The sequence below is a fragment of the Cygnus atratus genome, chromosome 6, assembly GCF_013377495.2.
Source record: "Cygnus atratus isolate AKBS03 ecotype Queensland, Australia chromosome 6, CAtr_DNAZoo_HiC_assembly, whole genome shotgun sequence".
NCBI classification, from domain to species: domain Eukaryota; kingdom Metazoa; phylum Chordata; class Aves; order Anseriformes; family Anatidae; genus Cygnus; species Cygnus atratus.
Genome location: NC_066367.1, coordinates 34015307 through 34038723, shown reverse-complemented (window position 1 = coordinate 34038723; position 23417 = coordinate 34015307). Strand labels below are relative to the sequence as shown.

General features: G+C 38.8%; 1 protein-coding gene across 1 annotated transcript in view; it reads right to left on the bottom strand.

The window, feature by feature from the left end:
- THSD7B (thrombospondin type 1 domain containing 7B) overlaps positions 1–23417 on the bottom strand; it is a 263133-nt gene that overhangs the window by 130330 nt on the left and 109386 nt on the right. Inside the window, exons 7-11 of the mRNA XM_035556107.2 lie at positions 16263–16454; positions 12520–12751; positions 9622–9737; positions 2972–3104; positions 1781–1884 (exon numbers count right to left, since the gene is read on the bottom strand). Coding sequence (XP_035412000.1) covers positions 1781–1884; positions 2972–3104; positions 9622–9737; positions 12520–12751; positions 16263–16454 — 777 coding nt within the window. The remainder of the gene's footprint in view (positions 1–1780; positions 1885–2971; positions 3105–9621; positions 9738–12519; positions 12752–16262; positions 16455–23417) is intronic.

The window sequence follows — 23417 nt, the reverse complement described above, 5'->3', positions numbered from 1 at the left end:
CAACTCCATCCTCACTCCCATTTTCCAGGTTGAATAAAGCCAACTCTCTGGATTTGCCTCATACATTATTTCAGAAAACCTCCAAAGGCTGCTTTCATGGTGAAGGATGATAAGTTCAGAAGTCCTCCAGTGCTGAAGTCTACATGCTGGAAGACATCCTGCAAGGTGTGTAAGCAGCTGCCACCTTTGGCTAAACGGCTACTCCGTGACAGTTTGTTAACACAGCACCTCTTCACACATGCTAGCTGCTCTTGAAGAGTTCAGGTAGCAAGACAAGGTTCAAACATAAGATTTTTGAAAGTTTCCATTACTAAACACTTTTACAGATAAGGTGCAGAATCACTGAAAATCTACCAGCTTGTTTTTCAGAAGCAACTTCATCAGTTAGCAGCTTGGTTTCAACTGCCTTCTCCGTGGACATCACTCCTCTCGTTTGTAGGAGTTTTCTTGTTTTGAGATGTCTCAAAAATCTTCCATGCATTTCAACTGAAAACTCATTTTCCAGAAACTTCATTCATCCTCAGTAGTGCCTAGCAGATTGGTTCTATCACATCATGCAATTATGAAAATCGGAGCTGTTGTGAAAACTTCAGCTAATTATAAAAAGCGAACCTGGCACTGAAGCAAAATTTGCTTAAACCCACCAGGCTGTGAGACTCCTTTCCCATGATTACCCCAAAACACTACATAGCCTCCTTAATTTCTGGAGAGCTCTCCACAGAGCAAAAATAAGCAAAATACTTTTCTATTATGCTTCAAATTCTGTCAGAGTAAGATTAATAAAAAGTTCATGCACCTACTGAAGCATAAAGATTACCTTCCCTTCACATGGAGATTCAGGAACACATTTAATGACATCTCAATTTACAGAGTTCTCTTTGAAAACCTTGTGGATAGGCTTGTGGTCAAAACCTAGTTAAAGTTATTTACTCCTTTGAGTTCTAGTTTAAAACATTTCTTCTTTCAGATGCAGCCCACATACTGTCAGGGCTTCTCTCTCTTTTCCTTTGTTTCCAGATTATGTAAGAAATTCAGTTCATCTTTAAAGAATAGTTTCTAACCTTGTGAAGGAGTAAATTATTATGTCAAGTTTCTTCAGTTAGCATACCTGTATAGTAATCTTTTTTCAATAAAAATAACCTTTTGTTAAAGGTTTTATTAGATTTTTCAGCAGACTGATAACAGTCAAATCTCAAGCCATCTGCAGGAACTGCTACAGACTCCCATCACATACTCTGAATAGTGAAATTCTTCTTAACGCTTTTGTTCAGACAATTGGATCGCTGTATTTTCCAAGTGCTTAATCACACAAAGGGCAGGAGCCCAAAGCCTTTACCCACACTGAACTCCTCAAATAGCCCTAATAAAAATCAGGCCTCAGGCAAATTATTAGCAAAATTTAAAATCACGAGGAAATTATCCTTTCCATTTTTAGCGCCAAGAATGGATTACTTCACAGAGATCTATAGATAGATAGTTCTTTCAAAGCCCACATACTTCATCTTTAGGCAGAAGAACAAGGGTACTTACTGTAAGGATACATGAATACCCAGCATAAATCCATCCCTGTACTCCTAGTAAACTATCATGTTACTGGTACTTTAGTTTTCAGTACAGCAGCAAAGCTATATAATGAATCCACTTCCTAAAACACTTTATTTTACACTTGAAGTGCTTCAGTCACTGTTTCCAAATGGGCTACTGTAAAATTGTAAAGACCCTACTTAAATGTCACCCTCCATCACCTTAAATATTTCAAGGTTGCATGGAGAAAGCTTACCCCTTGACTGCAAGCCATGTCCACACGCCTCATTATATCCCAGCACACCCTGTCTCACTGAATCTGGTACCAGTATGCAGTGACTCCATCGATGGGTCTTCCACCTGCGAGAGGAAAAGGTCAAGAATTAAGTAGCTAAAATTGGAAAACAATATGTCCAGACAAAAACTTCTGAAAGCTGAGACATAGATGATGATATACTGCAGAGACTCAAGGAAAAACAGCAACAACAACAACAAAAAGCTTTAATCAGACCTGAAATAAGCATTGTGAACTGAAATTCAGATGTAAGGTTCACCTTCTAGAAAGCCACACCATCCTTCCACCATATTTCCTTTTATTTTTGTGGGGCATAACTCAAAGTCACAAAATAAACTTTGTGAGCTTTGAAATCAGACTCTCTTCCTGCAAACCCTTTCTCACACAACTGATGCTTTACACAATCTGCTGCTTTCCGTGCTATGATGTGTGTCAGTCAGGAATGCAAGACAGTAGCTTTCCACAGTGCCGTGCAGTACAGTGCCATGCAGAGCTGAATGTTTCAGCTCCTGCTCTGGCCCCACGTTCAGTTGCCTGCTCTGCTCTGAGTCCATGTGCTACAGGATGTGTGGTTTGAAGATTTATATGCAAAGATATAATACATTTCTATTTACTAACATTGTATAACAGATGGGTCATAGAATTTTAATGAGAGCGGTGAGTAATTGCCCTATTGTACTATTTGTCTAATCAGAAATTTTTAAAGTGCATATTATTCACTGGAGTGAGAGCATCAGGGGAGAAGACTGTGTTTCTGCAATAAGCATACAATTATGATTAAGGCAGTTGAGTGCCTGTGGTACCAAAATAGCTTGCATTGATTTTTAGGTACATAGAGGGGGGAGTTCCCAGTAAAACTATCCTTAAACACTTCAGACCCTGAAGTTACCATTTTCAGGAGCTGTGTCTATCGGTGCTCATTCTGATGAAGCCAGATAATTTCAAAACTCCAACTTATCTCTACTTTTACATATTTTGCAAAACTTACTATTTATATATTGTTATTACTATTCATGTTATTTTTATAACTTTGCATTTTCCAGTTCTATGTCATTTTCTTGTGAAAACTGTGCAGGATGATCCAACAAGATTAATTTCTAGAGAACTGGAAACCCACTAGCAAGAAACTGATTCAAAGCTAATATTTTTTACCTATACACTGGACAAATGGGAATATCTTCACATTCTCTTTCTTCATACAAGGTGTCTGGGCATGCATGTCCCCCATTGGCAGCATCCTGAATGATAATCCTATACCGGGATTGCTTAACTGCTGTAGCATTGCCTGTAAAACAAAGAAAAAAAATGGTTTCCAGACACAGTTGGCACCCTGTGTTAGTGATCTAGCTGTCTTGACTAAAAACATCCTGACGTTACATTTATATTCTGAAATTGTGAGCCCTCTGGCTCTCATGACCCCTCACAAAGAAGCAAGGGAATGGTACATCGGATCAAAAGCTTTAAAATTACAAATAGTTCAGCAGAGCAGCACCTGGAAGGTTGATAATTTAACAGCTTAAGAGATGCATCAGAAATGGCTTTTTTACAGAACATCAAATCAGACAAGAAAATAGCTATGAGCAAATGCTTAAACACCTGAGCAAGGGAAAAAAAAAGAAAAAAGAAAAAAGAAAAAAAGAAGAAGAAGAAAAAAAAACCTGTTACAATGAAAGATTTTGTTCTTGAAAACATATTCTGGTGGTCTCAGGCTGCTGCTATCTGTCTTGCCTAGAAATTATAGATGATAACTTCCTGATAAGAAAACCATTGCAACCAACAGAGGCTAATTCTCTGCTTAGCCTGAATTATGCACAAGGTCAATGCATCTGGAACACACCTCACAATCTGTGGTACAGAATGCAGTGCGAGAGACGAGGCAAGGGTTTACACCAGTGTGACCTGATAGCTAAAGCAAACACAATCCTTGACTGCGTAAGTGGGACGTGGAATCTGAGAGCTGGTGTAACTGCTGTGTACATCAGTAACTGCAAAACGGAAAAGGGGTCTCAATAGAACTTAAATATTCCAGACCAGGAAAACCTGTCTTATGACAGTGGACTTCATTGGATTTGTCCAAGAGTGAATAGTGGTCTGTAAATTAACCCAATTATATGAGAATTATTTTTGAGCCCCAGATAAGGACAAGGCTGCAGTAGCAAGATTACAGTGCTTTACAGCAGAAGAGAAACATCACACCGTGGACACAAAGTGCAAGTACAGGTCCAATGAAAATGTTTGGCTCCAAAAATATCAGTTATACAAGCCTTCATTCACACGTGTGCTATCACTGTGAAATCACCACAGAGGGGCTTGGCAGGAGGCACCAAAGGTTGCTCGCCCCAGTATCGTACCCTGAGGCAGGATAAGCACACCCAGGGCAATCCCCTTCCTAGTTCCTTCACAGCCACCACCCAAAGCAGCCCTACAGCTTCCTACAGTCTCCTTTCAGATGACGGGCCCACTACTTGTGGAGAATCTTTCCTTAAAATCGAATACAAGTCATCCCTCCTATAAATTAAGCCAAACCTTTTTAATCTTCTGTGCACTAGACATAACAAACGTTATTCCTATTGTCAGATGAATAAATAGTCTTTATGAAATGTTAAGGGCTTGTATCCACTCTAAGTCTTCTCTAAACTAAGCAAACCCAGTTCTTCATAGGTGCTGTTCAGTCATCTCTCACTGATCCCTTTCCTACAACGCAGTGCTCAAGGAATCCCACCTGCAGCCTCACCAGTGCACAGCATACCAATACCTTCGGTGGTGTACACACACATCCACTGAATTTAACAAGCCCAATACGAGTTATAGCATTTCAAACTGTTGACTTTCGTTCGTTTTGTAGTCTGTAGTATCTCCAGAGTTGCCTGAGACAGTACTGATGTCTTTACTTCCCATTCTGTCTTCGTGCAATTGATTTTTCCTTCCCAAGTCATATTTTGAAAAATTTCTCAAAGATTTCAGTATCACTTAATATATTTTATTTGCTACCTCCTTCAGCTCAGCACCATCCACTAATGCTATTACTCAGACAGATGAGTTGTTCAGACAAATACCAAATAGAACTGGGACAAGAGCAGTTTTCTGTTGAACTCTCCTTGGCTCATGCTCCAGTTTGATCCTGAGGAGTGGTATCTGTCAACCAACTGATTAGAAGCAGCTTTGCAGAGAAGGACCAAGGTGTCCTGACAGACATGTTAATGATGAGGCAGCTATGTGCACTTGCAGCAAAGGGTGACAGCATCCTGGGCTGCAGTGCCAGCAGGTCAATGGATCCTTTCCCTCTGTTGAGCACTGGTGAGCCATCTGGGTGCTGTGTTCAGTTCTGGACTCCAGAGGATAAGAAGGACGTGGATATACTGGAGTGAGTTCAGTGAACAGCCACAAAGATGATGCAGAGACTGAAGTGTCTGACACATAGGAAGAGACTGGGAGAGCTGGGACTGCTCAACATGGAGAGAAGGCAGCTTGGGGGATCATATCAGTATACCCAACGGGGGATGGTAAAGGAGAGGGAGCCAGACATTTTTCACAGTGATCTTCACTGCGACATTTTTCAACCAGCTGAATACCCATTTACAGTGATTTAATTCAAGTCACTGTTCTTCAGCTTTCTGATAAAAGTTTCACGTGTCAAAAATCTACCACTTCCCTTAGTTAGTGCAGGAATGCTGTCAGAAGAGATTAAATTTACTGGGCATTGTTTGTTCTCAACAAATCCATACTGGCCAGTTTATCATAATCTTATTCTTAAGATGTTTACATCTCAAGTAATAACTAATTCTTGTGTTTTTCCACATAATGAAGTTAGGATGAGTAATCTATAATTTCCTTGATTTCCTTGACCTTTCTTTTGTTGTTTTTGTTTGTTTTGCTTGTTTGTTTGGGGTGAGGAGGTGGGGAATTACTAGGGTTTTACTTAGTTCTCTAGGACTTAGCAATTTCTCACCCAGAAGATAGTAGCCAGATGCTCTGACACTACTTACTACTTCTTTCTCTATTCATACAGCCCTACTGACGTGGAAACAGCTAATTTCTTGAAATATTTATTCTTTAGTCCTTTCCTCTCCTGGCTGCAGACAGAAAACAACAGCAGCATTGCACATTCCCTGTTTTGCATTTCCCTCATTTCTCAGTAAGTAATGGATATGTATTTCATTCGGTTTCCACTTACTTCTAATCCATTTGTGTTATCCAATCCATTTTGTAACCTAATATTCTTCTATAACTTAATCTGCATTCTTGATTTAGGTACTATGTTTTTGGGCATTCCTTTAAATTCACATTCAGTTATATGTTCGTTTCTAACTTTAGCACAACAATTTGGCTATCAAAAAAGAATCAAGATTCTGAACAATTCTGATGATGAGAAGAGATAAAAACAGCTGTGCTTGATATTTTCTCTTCACAGGTTAAAGCTTGGACACACGAGTCATACGGAGGCTTATGCACACCTTGTTCCCCTGTGCTCCTGGCCCTACTAGCTATTGTAATAGTTTCAGGACAGAAAGTGGCAAAGTAGAGTGCAGTTGGTCTCGAGACCTTTGGTCTTTCTTGGTAGCTTCCAGACCTTCCTCATTCCTGTCTGCATAGGTGTAGCAGGCAATTTGCTGAGCTTGTTGAAATTTGTCTTTTTTTAAAGCTGTCCTGCTGATATTGCTAGTTTTCCCTTCTCCGAAGAATCATGAACTCTATTTCTTTGTGATGACTTTAATTCAAATTGTCTATCACCATTAGAATCTTAGCCATTTCCTTCCGATTAGTCAGTACCAAATCCAAATGAGCTTCCCATAGTAATTTTCTCTACCTCAAGAAACTAAATTATCCTCAACATTTATTGCACATTACTCAAACCCCATTTTCAAAATTGAATTTCCTCATTGGCTTTTCTATAGACTTCTTTACAAATGTTACTGAATGCAATTTTTATATCTCATTTAAGATTGTTATAGCTTGGTTTTCCAAAGTATTAACATTATGTAGGACTCTACATTTAAAGCCAAACTTTAGCTGATTTCAAGTAAGGTTATGACTGCCCTCCTGAAAAATCAAGCCCCAGGATCTCAAAACAATCAACTTATATGTCCTTGACTCTACAATTCAGATAATGGTGTTTGACAGTTTTGGGGGTGTCTTACCTCAGCTCCTATTCCCATCTTCCTGTCCCACCACCTCCAGTCTCTTATCCTTACACAAAGACTCATATGACTCCTCCCATCAATCCATTCTTTTAATGCCTCCTTTGCTATCGCATCTTCACTTCTTCTCCATTTGACCCCCACGGCTTCCCTGGCACACTGCTCAGGGCTTGGAGAGGTGGATTCCCACTGTCAGATGAGGGACAAATTTCTTGCTCACTACTCTAAGGTCTGGCTTTCTCTTGACAGAATTGCTGCCCCAGCTTTTACAGGAAGCATTCAGCTTCATCTTTTTTGCTCCTGACTGGAGGGAAGGGGACAGACTTGTCGGCACCAGTCTTCAAGTACACAAATAATAGGGACAGACCCTCCAAGATTTTAGTTGCAAAAATCAGATCTGTCTCCAGTATTTTTGCGCAGATAAGAGTTTTTGAAAGCGCAAGCCTAAGTTTGACCAACTCTGGTTGAGTATTTATGAGAACTGACAGTGGCAGATCCTTGACAAAAACTGTCTGACACAAGGTAAAGGTCACTGGAATTTCTTACTGAGGCAAGCCATACATTTTGTCCACTTTCACTCTACCTCGTTTCAAATACGTTTTAAGTCATAGAAATAAATTTGATAGATATGGCCTAACATTTCATGTAAACTTGTTTAGAGAATTAAGCAACAATGAAATGGCTAACCTTCACCCTGGACAACCAATGTCCAGAAGAGGAAAGTTACTTACAGATACCATCTATTTTCAGGAGGGAGATGAAAAATTTTATTTATTGTGAGTTTTGTTTCATTTTAATCTCATTTTAAAGCTATGCTGGCTGACCAGAGAGCACATCACCCATGCTGGGAGCAGATACCTCACCAGATACCTTGACCATCAAGTATGCAGGAATATCTACATGCTCCTCATTCAAACCATTTAATTTTCTGAAACCTCCATGTTGAGTCTTCGATTCTTGTTTCAATTCATCCTCAAAGACCCATTAAAACAGATATATTATAGGAGACTGTGGTAGACAGTTGTCACCTTTAAGTATCTGAAATGGCAGAGAATCAATAACCTGCAACAACCTCTCCATTCTGCCTCACCAACAGGTGTTTTGATTCAATTGCACTTCCTTTGTGAATTATGTTGTCCGTCCATCTGTTATTGCCCTAAGTTCACTGCTGTCTACACTTCCGAGGTATGAGATAATCCGTTGCCAGAAGACAGCCTGTTGTCTGATGACATTTAAATGTAGGGAAAATGTCAGCTTTTTTACTGTTAAATAGCAAAGTTGGATGCATTTTCTCAGATAAACTACAAACAGCGTAATTGGTAAAGTTCTGTGTAAACCTGATTTAGTGACTGCATGTTTGTCTAAGCTCTGATCTTATGCTGGTACACATTTAATTTTAAATCTGCCAGGCAATACCTGCTCCAGCTTGATGTGCTTAGTAATTCACCATCTGTATATTGTTTTCATTAAATACAACTTTTCTATAAAACAACAAAACCCCAAACAACTCACATACGTATAGTGGTTTCAAAATTTCATTATCATGTTGAGGTTTTAATTGTGCAATGCAAATTAAAAAAAAATCTTGCAATGCAGCCATATCAATAATGGATCTAGCAGAAAGCAAACTCCCCCATCTAAGAAGTTTTAATTTAGAATTATATTAAAATGATAACATTGCCAAGAAGGTTAAATAATTAATTTCTTCTCATTTTAATTGTAGACTATTATTTAATAAACAAAGTAATTTGCCAGGTAATTTATTCTACTTCTTCATAGGCAGCTCATTTAAAGTCTAAAAATAAATTGCTAATTAAAACAGGATTCACTGTTTTAGAAAGCAACTCATTTTCCTGTAAAATCTAACAAGGACTATGCTAGAGCATCCACTGAGAATCTTTGAAGGGCAAGGAAGCTGCCCAGAAAAAGGAAATACTCTGGTAACTAAGAAGACTTTCATCTGAACAATTAATGAAACATATATTTGCCACAAAAAAACAGCAGTAGATCATTATAAAGTAACTTTGCTAAACACCTAGCATACAAAAGCTAACCAACTAGATCAAAGAAACATATGGTACTTGAAAAAACACAGAGTTGTTTGCACAGCCCTGTGCATACATCTGGATTGGTCAGGAGAAATAAATTTCATATAATGAAGCAATTCCTCAAATATCCATACAACACTGGGGCCTCAGACTTTTGTCTTTGAAGGATTTCTCCCTCAATGCTTGGGATGTTGAATCTTAAATACCCTTTTGTCCCTCTTGTAGGCATCCATAGGAAGTACAAGGTGATAGGGAAGTTCACAGTGAGAAAAGGAAGGGTTTGTGTCCCTGCAGATCTTTTCTGTCTCTCCACCCACTTGTGTATCCCTGCCCACTGGTGTTTGCATTTCCCAACTCAGTGTTATCCGCACTGGCAGTCACCTGTCTCTGCCTGAGATGCTCAAGACTTGTTAGCAGCCTCTGCTGCCAGAAAACACAACTGATAAGAAATCCTGCAGACCAGGGAGCTGCTAAAGCCCCAGCAGTAACTCTGAGGTGAAGGCAGACGTCATATGCCTGGGTGTTCCTCAAGACCTCACCCCCCATGTCATTCCATTCCCCATGGCCATGGATGTAACAGTTTGCCCAAAATTTTGTTCTCTTTTTAAAGGCTTACCAGGCTGACATGCTGTTGGGCAGCGAGTCCACTCACTGAAAGGCGTAACGATGCAGTCCTTCTTGCAGAGGAGGACACATGGTCGCGCAGTCTCAGGTCTGGTGGAATCTGGACATCTATCAGTTCAAATGCAAAGATACCATGCCATCAATAAACACCAAATCTGTAGGGAAATGTTCATCTCATAAGAGTCTCACAGGGCTGCGAGCGTACTGCCATATGAAAGATATCACTCCCACTCACAGCAAGCCTCACTTTTATACCCCTTTGCACTCATGTTACCAAACTGAATTCAGCACACTTGCACAGATTAAAAAAACGTTTAAAAATGATTTAAAAAAGACCAAATCTTTGGTCTGATGACTACAGAGTAAATGTAACACTACCTATGATGCCTAAAATACAACGCTCACTGAAGCAACACAGATATATTTATTGCTGAAGAAAACGAGCAGTTATGTTTATAAGGTAGCCCTGTTTAGCACAACATACAACAGCCTTCAAACCACTTGCAACTGTGTGTAAAGACAGATGTGATATTCCTCTACTTTCAAGCTGCTAGGAAATACAAAAGTAACTTAAAGTCATATTTGTGCCCCCTTCCCATTATGCAGCAGGAGCCTGCAGGACTGAGGCCTTGATTGCTATTTGGAAAGTTGTACAGCATAGTGTAGGCGAAAAAACTTGTATTTTTTTCTTGAATTTTTAAGTCCTAAATGAATAATATGTAACATATATTCTAATAAAGGCTTCAGACACAGACAATTAATATTTAAAAACTAGAAGGGTGGAAAAGGGACAATTTTCTGGAAATGGGCATATCGTGCTCCTCAAGTAGGTGGTCAGAAAGGGTATTACCCTTTTCTAATTTTTATCAATTTCTAGTAAAAAGATACTCAAAGGTGCTTAGGAATATATGCAACCCAAAATGATCACATTTGAAAGAGGAACATGCCACTAAGCCAAGCTAGGAAAGAAAAAAAATTTAAAGTCATGATTCTGTTACTGAGATGGTAATAAAATACTGAAAGGTAAAATTTAAAAGAAGATAAATATAGAGAGGCATTTGTACTCATTAAGCAGGACTATTCTAGAGGGCAGAATTCTGTTATCTCTCTTCTGTTTCTGGTTAGTAAGGTGTTTAAATACATTTTTGCAGTAATTCTAGTTTTACTCAGCTTTCTGTGCCATGCACCTCCTTCAAATAGTGTAATTTTTCTTCATGAAATCAGGAAAAATGCAGAATACAAAAAATTCAGCACGCCAACAAACAAAGGCTATTAATTTACATAATACATCCCATTTCTGAAGTCACATAATGGTAGACTTTCCCTGCAGCAGTTCTAAATGCAACATTACTTTAGGTCAGTTTTCATCAACTCAAACATAAACTATGTCAGCAGAATATCTTGCTCTGGTTCAGTGATCCTCAATTTGCAATTTCGGTACAAAGGGCTTGGGTTCCCCACAGAGTCCCTCACCCCAGGCATCTGCTCTAAGGGCAGTGCATGCAACCCAGTGCTTGTGCCCTCACCAAGGAGGATTGCCCTCCCCTCCAGCACCATAACCATCCGGACCCTCTTTGATAGTAATCAGATACTGCTTTAATTCAGAAACCCCGAGTCTACATTGGTTTTATCCCTTGATTTAGAACCATCTTTCTTAAGATGTCTAAGGTTTTCATTCCTAAGGCAGCTATCTCTATAAGAACAATACCCAGAGAGGCAGAAAAAAAAAAAAAAAGAGAAAAAAAAATCAGTAAGAAGCTCTTTTAGGGACTCTGAAGTCCTCTCTGGTACAGCTACTTCCATCACACAAGGAATGCTGCGGTGCGGAAGCTACCACACCAAAGCCAAGGGCAGCCCCTTTCTGAAAGCTCCAATACACAGATCTTTTCTTTTGGTATGATTTTTTTCCCTTCAGACACTTCATGTGACTACTTACTTTCCTCCTTCAGTTCCTTTTCCCCTTACACTGTCTCAAAGTGGAGGGGGCAAACAACTATTTTAGATGTTATGTAGCTCTATAAACAATATGTTTAATTAGGCGAAGTTGCAGCATATCAATAGATTCTAGATATAAATGAGTACTAGATTTCTTCCCTTTTATTTAATTAATCTCATTAACCTCAAGAATTTTAATTAACTTTACTGAAATCAACACAGTCTGCTTATACCAACAGGATTGTTTTGAGAGCTACAATAAGAAATGAAACTCAGTTGTCAGTCTCTAGACTCATTATCAGTGGAAAAAATAATTAGCAGCGTCTTGATTTTTTGATATTAGGGAAAATAAGCAGCACAGATGTTTTCCTCATTTACTAAAAGCAAAGCAAAATTCAGAATATTTGTACTTCAGAACACATAATTTTGGTGTCTTGGTATCACATCATAGAAGTTATATAAATCAACTGAATTATATATATAACATATTGTTCTCTCTCGTTATGGTGTAACTATAATGCAAACTATTTTTTTATTATTTCATTAGAGCATTGTTAGTAATGCATTCATGAATGTTATATCTAGATGCACTTTGTATTTTCTTCACACCTGTCCTTGAGGAAAAACATTTGCAAAAAAAAAAATGTGAATTAGAATAATAGCAGAAAAAAATCAATGGCACTAAGAACATGCTTTTTTTTTTTTTTTGGGGGGGGGGTGGATTTACACATAAAAATTAAAAATGAGATAGCTATTCATTTTTGTCACCTATTAGTAACCTTTACATAGTAGTGATGGAATAGTAGCTGGAGAATTAGCCCAGAAATAGAATTATTAAAGCTGCTGATTCTCTACAGTAGCTGAAAATGCTTTTATACTTAATGTACTGTAACTACAAATCATCACTTGAGTTATACAGACGAAGGAATACTGCTAATAACCGTTCTTTGAATACCTTTTAGGTGTAACATGGCCGGAACTACTCTTCATGCAGGAGACTTTCCTTGTCTGTATGCCCACTCCACAAGTGGCTTCTCCACTCCAACTGAAGGTCGTATTCAGCGCAAGCAGGGCGTCTTCAGAGCAAGAGCTCCAGGGAGAAGTCTCCCAGTAGAAATGCACACACGGGTGATCATTGCAGGCACGATGCTCCTGCAGGACTCGGTCAGGAGGACAGGCTTTTCCACCTAGAAAGTATCAAAAGAATACAATATTTTATCTTATGACATGTGGCAAAAGGAAGTCATGGAAAAAAATAAATGTGATAGGTTCGCTTAACTTTTTTTGTTCCATTTAAAAATAAATAAATAAATAAAGCTTAAATAAAGCTGTTGACCTTTATGGCTGCAATAACAACTTTCTAAAATATTGTTTCCCCATTAAACTAGCCTTGCATAAAATTGTGTTCCAACACATAATGGAAACAGAAATAGGCAAAGCATATTTTTGAGTTACCTTATTGATACTCCTACGCACAGCCAAGTTGATTCCATTTAAATGGCAGTATCACTCAGCAAACATGCAATTAGCTTTAAAGACAAATTAAGCATTATTTTTATGTTCATACTCCTTGCTAATTTCCCAAGGAGGAATATCTCTTAGTAATACTTGTACTATATCCACAGAGTTGTATAGGGTGTTAACCCATACTGATGGAGATTTGTTAATACCAACTGATACCCACATCTGCAAATCAAGTGGGAAAAACTTGAAAGACAGAATTTGAGTCTGAAGCCTTATCTTTTCTGAGGCTGCATCCTCCAAATTCGTGTCCAAAGATTTTGCTAAGATACTGCACTTTGTCAACAACTTGTAATAAATCCACAAAGTACAGGAGTATGAACAGTCTCCCCAGAAGCCTTAACACTCCAGTCAGCAGCCTGAATTTATTCCATAAAAGCTGCAGATGTTCATAGCTCAAAAGCTAGAGAGTAATGCAGTGAAATTGTAACAGTAAGCATTGACATTTTAGGAAGAAAGAAGTAAAAATGACTAAAATCAAAACCATTCTCTTCCAGGAGGCTGAAACGGGCAACTTATGACACAGCAAAAGGGCATCAAAATTAAAGCTACAGGTTTCTGAAAGAACTGAATTGTTGGGGCCAGATATCACAAGGCTCAGAGCACCTTTATGCCCTACTAAAATCAACAGGAGATGAAGGCATATTGCTCCTCAAAGGGATGCTGATCACCTTGCAGGACTGAGCCTTCCCAAATGAGTTATGACCCCAAACAGCCACAATAACACTGAGAAAAGAGAGGGATAGAAATTTCTTAGCACACTGATTTGGATAATTATACTACATTACTGTCCTCTTTTTCTTCTTTTCATGAGCATGGACTGTTCCACATCATGTTCAGTCTCTGAAAGGTTTAGTACAATGACAGAGTGGAAAATGCCCCTGGATATCTTACTTTCCTGAAAAACTTCTGCTTGGAAGGAAAACTGCAGACTGGATATGCACTTGAGCATTTGAGCACACTTCCAAAAAAAATAAAATAAAATAAAATGAAAACAAAAAGCAAACAGCAAAATGTCTGGTCCATTAGACAGGGAAAAAAAAAATCTAACCTAAAATTTGGGCTTCCCAGGGAAAAATGATATGCTGTTTTCTCAAAAATACCCACAGTAAGGAAGAACTCTTAAACCAGCAAGAATAATAAGGCAGTTTTAATTTCAGAACATTAGTAATGCCTGATGGTTCATTCAGCCTAGCAGTCTGCCTGCAAAAGTGGCAGCAGGAGATGCTGTTCAGCAAAAGCACAAGAGCCTGGCCACTTTCTGCAGCTCATTCACAACTTTTGTGCAAGGAAAGCAGAACAGCACACCCCTGTCTAGCCCATTTAGAAGACATTTATGGACCTTTTATGGACCTGTTGTTCATCAGTTCCTCTAATCCATTTTAAATCTGCTGAGACTCGCTGCCTCCACACTTCCCTTTTGCACCGAGTTGCAGAAGTTTGCTGTGCTGAGAAACATCTTTTAAAACTTGATTTTAAAGCAACCTCTTCTAGTTTCATCAACTGCCTCCTGGTTTCATATAATGGGATTTTGTGAACGGCTTGGGGAAAATGACCAAAGGGTTTGAACTGAGGTCACCCTGCAAGACGGCATCCAAAAGTCCTGAGAGCACAGCCAAGCCCAACATTGTCTCAGCTGATAGAGGACAAAAGAAATATGATCTGCAATGGTTAGCAGACCTCAACAGAAGCTGGCGGCTCACCTATGAGCTGGATATGAAAGAGTCAGAAAACAGAACATTACCTTAGTATTACAATGAAAACAGTAATAAATCCATTTCTACTTCAGTCTCCCCAAATTCTGATTAGCTGTATGACTCTGCATGGTAAAACATTTTATACTTTGCTAAAGATGTTTAGAAAAAGTTGGAGTATTTGGTTTTGTTAATTAATTATTCCTTTCTAAGAAGCTTGAAATATTCAGTTCAAAGCATGCCATTTTTAGTTTAGTACGCTTCAGACTACATATTCTTGAGATCACTGAGCTTACGGACTTCTAGAATTCATTACTTCAGCCATAGCAATAGTTCAGCCTTTGCTCTACTTCCATAATTCCATGCTAGTCTCTCATTTGCATTTTGTTCCCATTACAGAAAATATGAAGCCAACTTTATTTTTCATTTTAATTATTCTTTCACTCATAGACTTTTTTTAGCAGTAGTTATTATCATTCAATCAACAATTATATAGCAGTTTACATCCTGAAGGGTCCCAATTTTCTTTGCAAGTGCTTATAAAGATGTTTATGTGAGTACAGACCATTCATATGAGCAAGGGTTTGCAGGATCAAGTCCTTAACATTGCCCCAGAAACAGTGGGTGGTTTTAATGATAATTTACAAAACAGCACTTAACAGAGCTTGTCCTAGACTAGATTTGCATCTGAAGTGTTTTGCTGCTGGATTAACTGCACATAGTGCTGACAATAGTAGATATTTTCTGTTGTGTCAACAAGGCTTTAGTCTGTTAGACCTGTTCACGTTTTATGAATTTTTATGCAGTCAGTGTGATATCATTCAAATCTTTTGAAATAAACCAACACGTAAATGAAATGTATGTGTGACTGTTGTTAGAAGACTATAATTCTAGTAAGACATAGTTTGTGTAGAAATCATATCACTGTGATGTTGGTACATTAAAATCCAGGTGCATGATGAGTCCACGAAGATCCAGCAGAAATTATGTATATTCATCAAGAGCTGTTTACTTATTTCAATAGAAAAATAGGAAGGCCAATACTTTTTAGGTCTGCATTAATAAAACAAATAGGTCCTTTTCTATTTCCCTGTTTTACACAGCTCACTATTCTCTTTTAAATTGATACTAATATGTTTTGATACGAAAACACTTGCATGGTAAGACTATATCATGATGCGATTTCATTAGTATAGGACGTAGCTCTCCTGAAATAAATTCACACACAGATCTGGCCCTAAGATATACAATAATTCATAGGCTAAAGCAATAATTTTGAACTATGACAGAATTTCACTAAGTAACACATGTAACTCAAGCCTATAAAGATCATCGGTTAGTTGCTAGGCACGAAGTACAGACAAGACGTATTATTTCTCGTTGCTTCAGTATTGGGATTAGTTTTGATCTAAATAGTTCAGCTGAGGAACACAAGTCAATTCATTAAACAAACAGTGGTTAATCCAAAATATTTACCACTTACCCTCTGCTGGAAGGGCCAAGATGGACCTACTCCTGCTTTGACTGCCCTCAGCATTTTTACTGGAGCATGAATGGGAGCACGGGGACCACTGGGACCACTCGCTGATCACACAGTCTGTTGCACAAGGGATTTCACAAGCCATGACTTCAGGACGTGGATACTCTGAGCAAAGGTGATGAGGTACTTCTTCACCTAAAGCAAACAAAACAAAACAGAGGGAAGTTCGACTTGCTTTAATATCAATGGTCTGTATCGAACAGACTGTCTTTATATCAAAAGTCTGCCTGACGGTGGAGGAATATACCACAAAAGAGCACAGGATTCAGCTTCAGGCTGGAAGGTATAATATTTGAACAACCATCTAAATTATTTCTTCAGAGAAAAAAAATGTGTTTTAAGCTTTATGTGTAACTTTGTGACTACAGTCCACTTTATAAAGCACACAAGCTTGAGGAATGTGATAATCAATAAAAAGCTGTAATATCAATTATCATCAGAAGCCCCGTATTTTCCAGCAAACTCCAACTACAGAACCTATTTTCCACAATATAAATTTTACACAGGTCCCCCACAGAAGACGGTTTTCCTCTTCCTGCAGGACAAAGTATCTGATAGACGTTTTGGTCATTGTCCTGTCACCTCACTAGAACTAACCACATACCATTTGTGTGTGCTTGTCACACAAAAACTAAGAAATCCAACATAATGGCTCTATTGTACCAACCTCGCCTAAGGAAGAAATACTTTCAATGGGGATGAACTAAGGGACAGGGACCAGAAGCATACATCTTTCCAAAATCCCTTTCAACAAGGCAGGACATTGGGGGTGGCGGGGAAAAGCCTACCAACCAAAAGAAGAGCTGGCAGAATGGGCAGCAGAACAAAGTGCACATGAGGGATGTAATGTGGCATACAACACATGGGACTATTGCTTTAAAAAGTAAAACAAAATAGAATTCTACTTTCAAAATATCAAGGGAAATGTCCAGTAATTTTGTTAATTACGCAGACATTACAAGGACATCATAATTGATAAATATTCACAAAACATAACTCTTATGGTACTAAATTACACCCAACGTTTAATAAACATAATTCAAATGAACAGATACGGTTGACTTTGCTACACTGTTCTCTTGCTTAGTGTTTCTGGACCCTCATGAATTTTCAGTTAAAATCCAAAATTTCAGGAGGCTCAAATCTTCCTGTTTATAAACAACAAACTCACATTGAATGCTACCTCTTTTGCCCTTATAATAGCTACAAAGCTCTCCTTCGAGGTTTCTTTAATTATAGATCTATGAAAAAACATAATGACTAACCAAGCTCAATTATATGTAGAGAAAAAAAATGTTAAATTTATAACGGCAACAGCAGAGTAACACTGGCTCTTTCACCTCACTCTAGAGGAACAGGGTCTGTGATGAGGCAACCCAAGATGCAATTATAACCAGGAGGATAGAAATCAGTATTGGTTTTGCAAGACAATACATGTACGGGTGAGTAAATAAGAGAAGGAGGCTGCTAGCGAGACTGCATAAAACTGTCAATAGCACCGTCGTATTATCTGCAGTTGCATCCCTAAATGAAGACAGGCTCATCGCCCTCAAGGCACAAATAAAACTTTCCAAGCATATTATAAGAAGTAACGGAGAACCTAGCAGGCAATCAGACTGCAAAATATGTTTAAAAATATTTTATAGTCCTTTTTCCTTGCATTTGCCTGTGTTCATCAGGAAAGGCTTGATAAGCCCAATTATTTTAGTACTATTTGTTGCAAGTCTGCTGAATAACAAAATTAAGACCAATACCCCCTTTGCAGACAGCCCCAAGTCCTGAGCAGCACGAGTCTATTTTGGTAGTGCATTTGGCATCCCGTGCAAACCGTGCTTAATCAATCATTTGCTTCAACTAGCCTGTTATCACCACCACTGCTTTGGATGCTCACATAATGCTGAGAACTATCTTCAGAGAAAAACAGTGTAAAAATAAATAAATAAATAGAACGTAAGCCCGTAAGCCTTATTCCAGCAGTCCCCTTGGGTCATCATAGTGTCAAAAGCCCTGCTAACATTTAGACAGTTTGTCTGTACAGCAGCAGATAACATGAGGGCATCCTGGGCAGACTTGATTTTAGGAGTCATTGGTACAGTAAAATCAAGAGATTATAAGCTTTGGTGAACTACTGTAAAACATCCATCCTCCTCTCCCCTCACTTATGTTCACAGGGAAATGTGCAGTCAATGACAGGGATGAGATAGATCATGGCCTTGGGAGTTGTCACAGACATTGGTCCTACAAGCACATATCCCTTCCCTCCACCTGTGAGAGTTATCTTCATTATCCATGGGCTTTATGGCAAGGGAATTCCATGAAGTTCAATGAATTCTGGACTTGGCACAATTATTTCCAAAAATCAGATTGTGCCAGAGACATAAGCATTACAGACAGTCCTACTTGCCGAAAGCTGGGGGAGTCCTTACACTGATGCCATTATGACTTTACAAAGATTGCCTCCAAGCGCCCAGCACTCCACTTGGAAGATGGTTCAAAACATTCAGGCCTCCTGTGGGGTGGCTTCTTCCACCCATGAGCCTAGGTAAAAGTGTGCACTTACATACCCCAATTCCCATTCCACAGATTTTGGAGCAACCACCCTGTGGCAAAGTGAGGCAAAGGTGCAAAATCTGCTTTCCACTTCTATCCATGATTTCTTTTCACATTTGATTTATAACAAGTGACTGCAACAGCACCACTGCAACCAGAGGCTGCAATTCATGGTTCCTCAGCGATGAAATGAATATATGAGTTTTGTTATAAAGAGCTTGCCAACAAGTGCATGCAGGTATAATTCAAGACTCAGTTTGATTTACTTTATAGTTCTACTCACTGTGCTCAGGTTTAATTACTGGCTGATATTAATGTAGAGGTGTACCGTTCTTCTGTACCATCTGCCCAGCAGAGAATTTTCAGAAGCCTACCATATATTACAAAAGAAAATAATATTTCTCATGTTCCATGAAAACTGCTCGAACAGGATACATCTGAAAAGTGCTTTATGCATCAACACAGATTTACAGGGAATATTAATTTCCCCAGAGCTTCCAAATTGTCCACCCAATACCTTGAAGGTGTAATTCTTATTGCAGATCTTCCGAATAATCTTTCTACAGGAAGATTTCTCTCTCTGCTAAATAAGGCTTTAAGCACCTAAATTATCTAAATGCTATACAAGTTCCCCTCCAAGTATGTGTTTAGATCTCAAGATGAAGCTTCTGAAATCAGCCATGGAGAGCTGTGGGGTGGCAGACAAGGATGCCAGTTTTTGTGAGTCACTCGTCCTTCAGGAAAAACAGCGGAAGAGACAGCACTGACAATGACAACTACAAATTTGCTCCCTATTCTAGTTTTTCAGATGAGAAAGGATGACACTGGAGTGAAGTTATTCTTGTAATAACCAGGAATTAAACTCAGTGGCAGTTCAGAGCACGGCAGTGTTTCTTCAGGTACCTGGTCTTTCCCATTCAGAGCCCACAACAGTTCTCTTATAGGAAACCGGTTCTTGCCTGCAAATTTCTGTGAAGTCATAATAAACTTAGAGCACTGTTCATCAGTAAAGATAGCCCACCCAAGGCAAAAGGACAAAAAAAAAAGGGGGGGGAAAAAAAAGAAAGAAAAAAGGGTTCTTAGGTTTTGTGGAGTCCTCTAATCAGCTTGGAATGGACCCAACCCATCCAAACTATCCTACTCCAGGGGTTACTGCCACAGTCTTCATTGCCTCTCTTCAGGTATTACTTACTTGCTCATCTCATCTTTATTCCTCTCCCTTGACATTGGCAAAGTGCCCAGAATTAGTCTCAGGGAACTGTGCTTACTCCGAAGAGTATTTTTTCTGCTGTAATACTGAGCAGCACAAAGCCCCAGCTATTACGTACATAAAACAGGAAGACTGGTGAGGACGACGACTGAGCGACTGAAGAGCTTCAACCTAATGCTGAGGACATGCGGGTGGAAGTTCAGTGGGACTCAGATTTGAGCGAACCTCGGGAAACGCTTTCTATCCACGTGGAAACCACAACCAACCTCTGCCAATAAAACTGCATGGGGAAAGCACTAGCTGTAAAACTGAACTTATGCCTGCGTTTGAGTTACAGCTGTTAATTGATTCGTGCTAGCCATGATCACCACAGCCATTCAATAGATAATATTCTCAATATAGTAAAGATTGAATCCCTTGCCTTCCATAGTCAGGGTGTAATAATTATGAAAGAAAAGACGAACACGGCATTTTCGCAAATACATTCGTTAATAAAATTACCAAATGCACGGGTCTCTTATTTGAATTCCTTAACAAGGTAACGTAACAAAGAAACTTAAAGAAACTACATGGAGAAATACAATACTGAGTGGAATTTTTGGTTCATCTTAAAAGCAAATGAAATTCTCCCCAACAGGCGAAACAAAACAAGGAAAAACACAAAACCCTGCTCGAAATAAAAGAGTGAGATTTTCCCTATTTTTTCCTATTGTCTTTTCCATTCTAGAAGAAAACGACATTTCCATAGTCTTGAATAAAGTATTTCATAGTGAGGTTCAGAATAAACAGTAACACTTCATTCTGAATCAGTTCAATATTAAACCACACCTGCCTACTTTACATGACACCTCACAGAAATCCCAGATCCAGAGCAATATTCTCTTTCTTCCCAGTGACCTGCATCCTCCCATCCCGTGACCCAGGTAGTTACACCGGCACAGCTGTCCCTCCTGGCTTGGCAGCAGAAGTACTGCATCACGGGGAATGTCCATGGGTCATTGGATGACTGAAGCAACAAAAATACAAAACCTGTTAGGCAGTAGGACTGGAAAGGTCAACAAATTGAGTGGACACCACATTACTGGTTTCATTTTTAAAAAGGAGAATTTGAAAAATTAGTTTGAAGATTTCATGTTTGCATCCACGCGTGGAGCTCTGGCCCTCACCAGCCTGTGCAGCAGGGAAAGGCTTTAAGATCGCTCTTCAGATGGTTCTGCACTGCTACCTACAAGTTCAGAAAATTTATTTTTTGCACAAATGACTGCTACAAAAATGCTGCATATTTAATGACAATTACCAGTTTGACATCAATATTTCTCCTTGTAGCATTTCAAATTATTCAGTGGAAATAATGAAGCCGTCATCGAAAATACTATATGTATCGTAAAATTTTATGTCCCACTTAAATCTCAGAGAAGAATGACAATAAACTTTGATTAAATACTTGCCTGTAACAGAATAAGATGTCAACAGGCAGTAGTAAATTCAGAGGAATTCATATTGACTGCATTCCACTTCGCTAACAGCAATTGCATTCAGACAAAGCTGGCTGCTGACAATATCTTGGCCTAGGCATCTCATCAACTAACGAAAATGTTAAATTTAAAAGTAATAACAATCAAATGACAACAGTAGGAGAGATTGCTTATAACCATTTTGAATGTGTTCATCTTCTAACAGCATTGCTGACTTCTCCTCCACGTGGTACTGTCAGTACCTGGGACCATCCAGAGACCGCCGTGCTCAGCCATCCCACACACATTGCCTTGCACTGGGAGTGCAAAGTCACACTTCAGTGAAGTTCCTGGGTCCTGGCTGACTTCTGCTAACGCCAGTCAATAGGTAAGAGCATCTGGGGAGAGCCGTGTCAGTTTGTCAGGGAAAGCAGTGGCGTATGGAATACATTTAATTGTGGTGGTCCATCACTATTATCAGAACCCCACACCAGAAAAGAAGAATGGAACGACAGTGAAGACAAATGGAGGTGAAGATCTATCATGAAAACGATGAAGCAGAGAGGGAAAAAGAGCCGTTCACAATGGAAAAGAGGAAATAAGCACTAATGCAACAAGGATCATTCTGAGGGGAAAAAAGAATAGATGACAATCATTAAGGGTTTGAGTCAAAAGGCTTAGTTAAAAAACAATTACAAAAAACAAAGCATTAGATTAAGAAAAAAAAACACCTTCAACTGCATAATGCACAATGTAGAAAAACAATAAAGTTTAAGGGTAATAAGAACAAAGGGAAGTAAAATGAGAAAGTATGACAAAAAGAGGGAGTAAGAATAAATTTGAAAAAGAAACAATACGACTGTAAACATGTTACAAAATCACTGCAAAATCAGAAGGCTTGCCTTCATCTCTGCATTGCTGCCCACAGTCCTGTCCCTTATCCAAGTGGACTCCCTTATGACCATTAGAGTGTTTATGAGAAATAGAAGAAGAGCCTGGAAAGATGGGGTATTTGTTTTTCTTTCCTGTACAACTTCCACTGCAATTTGGACTGTTTACTCTCAACTGTTTTTTCCCTTTTTGTTTGTGTAAATACACGTAAGCAAATTGATTTGTGACCCTTAGGAAGCTCCATGAAAGCAAGCACTGGTGGGAAGTACGTCAGTAAGCAGCTGACAAGACTGCAGAGAATATCCCAGGAGTGGAATATTCCCACCATGGAGTATTTTGCAGTAGCTATCAGTCCTAAACTTAAAAAAAAATAAAATAAAATAGAGCTGCATGAGGTTACCTATGTAGCACACCGGCTCCAATGTATTTCCTGTCCCATGCACAAAGACACGTAGTCATTTAAAAATATTGATGCACATTTGCCTGCTGGGCTTGGAAATAACAGCCGAAGAATTCATTCTACCTCTTTCTACCTTGTGATTGTATGTACAACCCCCCCGAATTAAGAGAAATTGCTCACGTGGCACCTGAAAGTAAACATGAGTTTGCTGTATTCTCAGAGAAGAGCACATAACTTCAAGTAGCTTCTCCTAATAATTAACATAGCACAGCAATCTGAAAACATAAAGAGTAAGAACTGAACATAATCCATATTAGTGTTGTTTTTTCTACTCTATTCATACTTTCTTCTTTTTCTTCTTTATCCCTAGTAATTATAAATGAAGGAATCTACACAGGTGGGTTGATCAAGACTGATTACAATTAAGATTTATTGTTGAAATTGGTGCTGCAGCGTAACTGAAGCAGGTGTCCTTCAGCTTTCTTCTCTGTGCTGCTTTGTTCAAAATGTCAATCAACACAAAATATTGTAGAAATCAATTACACAAACAAGTCAAACGTATTAAAATATTACAATATATATATACTTCAAAA